This window comes from Coffea eugenioides, chromosome 2, assembly GCF_003713205.1.
Source record: "Coffea eugenioides isolate CCC68of chromosome 2, Ceug_1.0, whole genome shotgun sequence".
In the NCBI taxonomy this organism is placed as follows: Eukaryota; Viridiplantae; Streptophyta; class Magnoliopsida; order Gentianales; family Rubiaceae; genus Coffea; species Coffea eugenioides.
Genome location: NC_040036.1, coordinates 23,954,577 through 23,963,404, shown reverse-complemented (window position 1 = coordinate 23,963,404; position 8,828 = coordinate 23,954,577). Strand labels below are relative to the sequence as shown.

The 8,828-nt window shown below is 36.7% G+C and overlaps 1 protein-coding gene across 1 annotated transcript; it reads right to left on the bottom strand.

Annotated features, from left to right (window-relative positions):
* On the bottom strand, window positions 1–7,219 carry LOC113760820 (potassium channel AKT2/3). Its single transcript, XM_027303553.1, is given in 17 exon segments — window positions 1–311; window positions 700–1,275; window positions 1,374–1,449; window positions 1,766–1,954; window positions 2,470–2,787; window positions 2,972–3,115; window positions 3,117–3,221; window positions 3,350–3,427; window positions 3,429–3,502; window positions 3,505–3,624; window positions 3,627–3,650; window positions 3,653–3,666; window positions 4,487–4,493; window positions 4,766–4,827; window positions 4,995–5,153; window positions 5,853–6,071; window positions 6,568–7,219. Coding segments are annotated over 17 exon segments (2,559 nt in total). The 5' UTR covers window positions 6,825–7,219; the 3' UTR covers window positions 1–174.
* Between the last annotated feature and the right edge of the window lie 1,609 nt (window positions 7,220–8,828).

Sequence of the window (8,828 nt, the reverse complement as noted above, 5' to 3'; positions counted from 1 at the left end):
TGATTAATAAGGAGCTTGGCTTGCATTCTGATCAGAACTATCACAGATTTAGGTTTTTCATACAATTGAAGTGAAATGATCATTCCGTTGCCTGAACTGCTAGAAGACTACAAAAAGGATGTACTACTAGTTTTGATACATCCCTAGCATTCAAGTGTTATTATAAGAGATTATCTAATACTTCATCACGGAACTTTGATCTTCAATTAAGAAAATTTTGTCATTGTCTCTTATCACTTCAATGGAATCAATTTCAGCTCCTCCTTCACTTACCACCACCGCATTTGTTGCATCAAATCCAAACTTTTTACCTGTTGGAGAGATTACAAAGAAGTTTAACTCCGACTATTGAAACCATGTATTAGTTTCTGCAAATTTATTGATACTTATGAAATCATGTCTCATAATCAGGAATTTTGAACCTAAAGTGACCTTCACTATACATAATAGCACCAAGATAGATTCTTCCAAAGAGCATAACTCAGATTTCAGAGGAAGTATTTCAAGTTGGTCACTGATAATATAAGATGAAAGGATTTCATTTTTTAGCTTTATTTTGGAAGCAAAAGAAGAGTTAATAGTACGACAAGGATGAAAGCCTACTGAATGGAAAAGGAAAATAAAATGGTTCATAGAACATCTAGTTAAAAGTGAAGCAAAATAGGATAATAACAAGTACCGCAAATTTGATGAAATTACCTGCAATGTTCTTGAGCTCCGTAAGTGATTTTGGCAACCTGATTAATCTTCCAGGCTCACTGCAACGTATATCTTTCCTGATGACAGGATGGCCTCGATATATACTCACCCTTATGCTCACCCTCGAAGAACATGTGCCTTCAGAACAATCCTTGTCACACTCATGCTTTATCTCATTGCACTTAAATGCATCTTGACCCAGTGTATCAGGTACTGTTATCCGATGTCCTACCTCTCGTTTTTGCAGCATTTCATTTAAATTAATAGATGAAAGTTTGTGCTTAATTGTATCTTCAACCTCAGCTCCATTCATCAAGAGAAGTTTGATCATGTCTGTTTGGTTTTCTGTTACGGCAACTTGAATAGCAGTCATGCCGTGGGGATCTTTGGAGTCAATATGAAGTCCCTGTTTCAAGAGCTCTTTCATAACTGCAGCATCATTTTTTCTTGCTGCAGTGCATAAGAGGTCACCAGCAAGGTAGGGATCAGAAATGGACGCCCAGTGGTAGAGAATTCGGAATACTGGTTGGTGCTTCGCTGCTACAGCTTCCCAAATTGCAGTATTCCCATCTATATCTGCCATCCAGGAAGACTCTCGCATGTTAGACTTGTTTCCCAGGGAAATATCATTTAGTTCACTATCTATATTAAGAGAGATTAGGATGTTCTTTTACCCTGCAGGTATATGTTACATCCGTGCTTAAGGAGAACCACTACACATTCTTCATGCCCTTTCGTTGCTGCTATATGCTGATAAATTAGAAAAGAAACATTATATGGACGTTGTTCATAAAAGTAAACAAAATTAAGCATATTTTATGACTACTGGAGCTATCAGAATTAACAACTAGTGAACAAAATTTACTTCTTGTGAAATGGAAATCAGTCTTTTGGGGCTTTACTTAGATATGCCTATCGGAATATCAATCTCTAAAAGAAATACAGAAGCCCTACAATTTTTCAAATTGTTAAACAGAAATTGGTTAAAGTCTATAATGGTCATAAAAATTTCAAATTGTGAACATAGTTTTTCACAGGTATAACGCACCAGTACTGAAGAACTTACCAGTGGGGTTCTACCTTTGGAGTCTCCAACATCAGGATCCAAACCTGCCTTTAGAAGCTCATCTAGAAAAGCAGCATTACCCGTGCTGGCTACTGTCAGCAAGTTGATAGACAAATTTGGATCACCCTCTTCTTCCACACCTTCAAGAAATAAATCCCCAAGACACAAGTCTTTAAGGTTTTTGTGATGCTGCAACAGCCAGAAAAAGCCTTAGCTGTACATGTAACCTTTGAAGATCAAGGCAGTTAAAAAAATCATGTCCCTGAACTAGCATTGCTTAGAGTCTTTTGTCATAGCTCGGACAAAAACTCTCAGGCACATAAGTAAACCAAGTAACTATTATCTAAGAGATCCTTACTCTGAATTCTTTTTATTTTTAACATTAAATAGTTGGTGTTACTTGTCTGATTTTGGTGAAAGCTTATCACATTTGTAGTTAGCATTTTTCTAGCCAAAATCCGGCTGGAGCAGTTCAAAAATCAAAGATCGACAGCAGGATATTTTTATATGGAAATTAACGTAAGGATTGTTCTATGAAAAGATTGGAGCATTTAATAATCATGCCAAAGTAAGAAGTTTGAGATAAAAAGCTGAAAATTCCTGAAGAACTAGTTTTCCTGAGAAATGAGTTTAGCGTCTTACACTTAAGACAGGAAAGAAGCATATATAGCAGCTTAAACTGACTAAATAGGTACAACATATACCTTTAAAAAGTTCCTAATCATTGCAATGTTATCCTCTCGATTGATCTTCATGGCTTCAATCAGGGCACTGGTTTTCAGCCTCAACAGTTGTGAAAGCATCTTGGTTCGATATGTAAAGCATTGAGGCCTGCAGCAAAATGCTCCGACTTCTCCAAACATGTCTCCAGGTTTTAAAGTCCAAACAACTTTCTCTTTTTCCATGTCGGAGGCGATTATTTCCACTTCTCCTGATACGATGATGTAAACATCGTCTGGTGCTTCGTTATGCAATATGACATCTTCTCTAGGGGGAAGATATTCGGCATCAACATCTGCAACCTGATCAATTCAATCAAAGTGCAGGGACATCTTAAAAATGGTGTCATCAGAACTTTTAATTCTTTATATAAACAAAATGATCAAAGAAGCAATCAAAAATGACTGGTCTTTTTGAGCCTTTTTAGCATAATAGATTCAAGAAAATGGACTATATCTTCAAATTTCACTTGTGATGCAAACTTACCAAAAAGTAAAATATTTTCTCCTGGAAACACCCTTGAAAAAGGTAAAACTTCTCGACGTACGCAAAAATAAAATGTTGACGGATACTCTTGCAAATACTTTCTGGGCAGCTGTTCATCAGCTCTTGGTGATTCAAGCTTTCAGCCGTTAAATCTTAGACACATATAAGCTAATGATCTGCTCCTTCAACCCTGGTAGGCAAGTGATTTCGGTTCAACAAAAATTGGATGCCAGTTCAAAATGCTATTTCGCTGCAAACATCAGCAAAAATGTCAAAAACAATTGGCAACCAAGTTAGATTGGCCATATGACACCAGTACTACAGTATCTAGTACAACTAGGAATAATGAGGAAGAAAGATTTTGAAATAAATGCGTACAAATTTCCATGGTTCGACGGTCCCTTCAACAACCAAGTTTGTCATGTTGCCAATGATGTAAGGGTCAGTTAGTCCAGAAGATTGAAAATGCAATATAGAAAATTATGAATATCATCTCCAGAGTGTTTCACTGCAATGCCATATCACCATAACAACCGTAGTCATGGTGGTGATAGACCAAGTACATAGCAGAAACGGTATCTGAATCCCTAGGCTTGTCTCTCAAGAATTGGAATTGCAAACTCCAAGCCAGGTTTTCCCTTCATGTGGATAGGATCAGCTAGCAAATAATACAAGCATCAGCACAATGCACAAGACTGTCCACCTACAGCAAGATAGTACCAAACTAACTTCAAAGACTGAATGATTCTTGTCTCATTCCCATGTCAGTTTGCTCTCTCTGAAAAAAACAAAAAAAAAAAAAAGGGAAGAAGAATACTAAAAGATGTTTCCAACGGACACATTTTTTGCTTACATTTTACGAAAGGAAGATCATCACCGAGTTCACAAACATCAGAAAATACCTGGATAAACTTAGTCTTGTATATTGACTCTTTAAATATTTATTGTATCGTTGGTCTACACAAGATCATATGTCAAGTACAATTAAACTCCATTTACAATTAACCGAGCCCATCAATATTCTAGGCCTCCAGCAACAATTTCAGCAAAAAACAATTGTACACTTGACTAGAGCCCATGAATGGACATATGGGCCTCCAGCAATAATTTGAGTTACTACACACGCTTCTATTAAATATATAATTGACTGCAAGTAGACTTGAACCCTAGCCCATGAATAGATATCCTGGGCCTCCAGCCATAATTTGAGCCGCTACACTCACTCCTGATTGGCCCAATTGGCTGACAATTGAGTTTACCCGCTAATTTACTCCAGCTAAGTAATAGCTATGGCCGGTAAGTTTTGAGATCCGTTGTTTGGATTGAAGTTTTTTAAAGAAAAGTTTTTACTTTTACGATATTTTTTAATTTATCTCATGTACTCCCTCCGTCTCACTTTGATAGTCCTGTTTTCCTTTTTCGTCTGTTCCAAATTGTATTCCACTTTCCAATTGAAGAATGTAGTTATATTTTAATTTTCTTAAAATATCCTTATTCAATGTAAGTTGTTGTTACTATAAACCTACCCCATTTAACGAGAGTTGATTCTTTTTTTACTATCAATTCAAGTTCCCATAAAGTTGTACTCTAATTAATGTGAGGGCATTTTAGGAAAATAGCTACTTAAATTGATTGTTCCAACAAAGTTAACTACTTTTTCTTAAACTGTGTGAAAAAAAAATCAGGACTATCAAAGTGGGACGGAGGGAGTATATTGAATCTTTATAATATATATATATTTATAGAAAATTTAGAAAAAAAAGCAATCCAAACGGGAAAATTATGGCATTTCACTTACAGATAATAGCCAAGCACATCTGACCCAAAAATAGTTGTATCTAATGTCCTTTTCTAGCCTGCAGGAAAAGAAAGGAGACATATAAAGTGCATTAAAATTTTTACCACAAATTTTTTTTTTTTTTGAAGAACAAATTTTGACTACTTGGTTTGCCAAAATTTTACTAGTAGTATCTAAGGTAGGAATAGATAGATCTAGAGCTTGACATGGTGTATAGTAATTAACCTTTTGAAGAACTTCTTAACCCGCCTAATACGCCAGAATCTGAGCATCCCCAAAACTGAATAAGAGAGACCACTTTGATGTTTGCCCGTAAACAAGAAACCTATCGTCTCGAAGGGGATTGTTGAGGCCACATCCATTAGAAACCACGTTGACAGATACCTGCATGCATGTGCATGGGGGGTTTAATTTTGTAATTAATTAGCCTGTAGTACTTGTTTGTTTCAGCTGGAGCATTTAAAGCATTAATATATATATATATATATCTCAGAGAGCTAACAATAATCTTTGCTAGCTAATTATAACCCTGCCCTGCAGTTAACTAATCTTGTGAAAGGAAAGGGAGATGTTGTTGTAATTGTCAAAGAGCTAGCTAGGCGAAAGAAGTTGCCAGGTATTATTGATTGGCCAATTTCTTTCACAGCGACGTACGGATGAGGCTAAAAATTGTTATGGCAAGCAAAGATGGGTTTGGTGTCTAATCGGGTACTGGTAGGCTGAAGTTGGCCGGTTAGATATACTCTGCCTTCCTCACTCATCCACCAAAAAAGAGACAAATCATTTGTATGTAGGGGCAGGAGATTACTAAATTCGGTTCAATTATTTGGACAAACATATATGGTGGGATTATAACTAATGACAGGGTCTAAAATTTTTTCTAACTATTTGACCGTACGTGGACCATGTGTTTATGGATCATTGATCTCAGCCAGAAATTAAAATATGGTGTTGAAAATAAAGCACCCGCCGACATAGATGATAGATCATAGATCGCGAACAATATGAAACACATGGAAAATGAACCAAACTTGTGAGTTGGGCCGCCGGGTGAGCATGAGCATGAATTAGTGGTGCACTGACCTTTTAGCAATATTTTTGGAGTCGACAACTAGTAGCTGGGTTCTGGGATCGATGTACGCTACGAAAAATGTTAAGACAATATCAACTGCGAAGAAGAAATCAACAATGTTGTCTGCTATGTAGAGCAGTTTCTTTGGATGGGAGCTGAGAAATGCAATCTCAAAGGGGCAAACCCATGCCGAGTATGCCACCAAAAGGACCATTAGCGACTCCCAACACCTGCAAACAAAGCCATCCTCAACCATTCATTCGATCCCTTTTGTCATCACTTTACCATTATTGCTTCCCCCTTCGGGTTTTTGATTTTTATATTTTTTAAATCATCAAATCAAAGCTAGCTATAGATTTTGAGTAAATTCATCTAGTATATATATGCTGCTGTTTTTTCGGTTCAAAGGATAATCCGAGCTTGTAGTATAGGGGGATTGGGAAAAGCAACCACTTGAGAATCGAACCAGAGTTCTAATATAGTCAATACTGAGCATTAGTACTACGTACGTTAACATCCAAAATAGGGTGTACACTGTGCACATAAACTATTAAAAGTATCTGTGGGCTTTTAAATGAGGGAATTTTGAACACTGCTGGATTTCTGTGGCTCTCATACCTTAGCGTGTAAAGGAAAAAGGCAGGCATTTATTTATCCACATGCCTCGTTCCATGACTAGTACTATTTGCCCAAAAGACATATAAATAAATGGAACTTGAAAGTCACCTGTATCTTGAATCCATTGGAAAAATGATCCTCCCTTTGAACTGAGTCTGGTTTTGGTCGTAACTTGAAGCACCCAGTGGTGGAAGAATAAGCTTTGACAAGTTTCGCAAACTAAGATCTTTGGAGCCGGTACTCCCATCTTCCTCCCCATAGTCACGGCCGTGTGGTGTTTCAGACTTGTCCTGTTGGCTTTTCTTGCCATTCTTGTTCAAGCTGGAGCAAGAGGATAAAGTATAAGCCCAACATTTGTTTTCCATTATTTCTCAGAAAAAAATGTCTCAGCACTTGAAGGAGAGGTGATGTGGGTGTAATCTTGAGCTGATTTTATTCAGAGTTTGCATATGGGTCGAAGGAAGCAGAAAAGACTGAAGAGAAAGAATTGTGGTGTGAGTAAGATGCCATGGTTGGTGGTCCTCTCAAGCACTACAAGACTATGGTACAAGAAATGATCCCTCCATTATGTTTGATTGAGAGATTTGTAGTGAAAAGAAATGAAAGTTACTTGCATTTTTTGATTGATTGCCATGCGATAAGGGGCATGTAATCCGAATGTTGAAGGCTTCCAATATTTTGGACCCTTGTGATGATGTGAACTCAAGGGCCCTCTCTATTGTTTTCTCATTCTCTTGCAGAAAAATACTTGTGCCCCACATAATTGATATTGCAATGAATCCTACACACAATACAACAGCCAAATTCACTTTCTCATGTTGCTTTTGTAATTTGTACAGCCAAAGAGATGAATTTATGTAATCTATTGAAGGGTTCGAAAGCAATTAAATAATCTTCGGCCATACTTTAAAAAATTCCGAAGAGGAAACATGGTTAGGGGTTTGACCCCCTAACTTATGCCCACGGAGGGATTTAGTCCTCCTCTGGTGGCTAACTAAGCCATAGCTCAATTGGTTTCCTCAAGTCTTAGTACAATGCCTAATTATTTATCATTCGTTGTGTGAGCACTTATCATTAGAGAATATCAATTTTATCCTTAAAGAGAAAACTGATTTTGTACTTTTGGATACTCCTCTTTTAACCTTCGATGCTAGTCTCTTTAGATTTCAACGGTATCAGTACTACTTTGCAATGCCAAAAAATTACTACTTTCGACGCTTAAGAATTAGCCCTTTTCATTTTGCAAGCGCTATTTCACTTTTAAAACTTTTTTTTTTATATGAATATATCGGAGTTTGACCTAAGTGTTCTATTTAAAGGATCAATGGATCTTGTCTAGTATGTCATATCGAATGAGTTAGGTGAAGTAGCACAGTACTTAGGCCTTGTTTGGATTGCCGGTTTCCGTCGAAAAATTACGTCGTTTTCCGTGATCACATTTTCCTATTACCTTTTTCCCTCACATACATCAAATTGCTACAGTAATTTTTCCATGAAAAATCACGGAAAATGCAATCCAAACACAACCTTAATTTGTGACAGACGATGGTACTATGTGTTCATCGCTTGTTGATAGTAACATATATTCGTTTCTCGATCCGTCAGAATTATCATAGGCTGATGATGGCTCCATGCAGCGGAATCTGTTGAAAAGCAAGAAAGATGTTTTAAATGTTTTTCGTTTTTCATGCTCGTCAACATTTTAGCATCATTCTCTTGACTTGCCGAAGGCTGTAATAATCGAGTCTTGCAACCATCAATTTGGTTCCTGTTTTTGGCTATTGCCAAGGGGACATGTTGGATAAGTTTTGCAGGTACAAGCACAGCAACTTAGATCATGATTGATGATATTAGACAAACATAGGAGGCTTTTTGGTAAGAAAAAATATATATATATATAGTAAATCTTATATACACTGATAGTGTATATATCATTGTTTAAGTTGAATTTTAAATTCAAATTTGGCATAGTTATCATTCATTCAATGCTGACAATGTATACACTGTTAGTATAGAAAAGATATATATACACACACGATCCTAGGATTCTCAACCCAAATAGATAAAACTCTCAGAGAATAGGCCACGCAGAAAGAACAGAGTCAAGCTTCCTCATAAGAAATCATGTTCGTTCAGTTTTGGGCATCAAAAGTGTCTTGTCAACGATGGGTTCTCATTTCTGGTTGCTAACAAGATAGAGAGGAAAACAAAAAATCAGAATAAGTCATCAGTTGGAATCAAATTAAAGGCTTTTAATGCATTTTACTTGTTTATGTCTTCTGCGTAGGAAACTATACATCAATGAAGTAACTATTCGAGTAAAAGTCTTAAAAAGTTTTTTGAGTGAATCGGATTTACAGTAATGCATG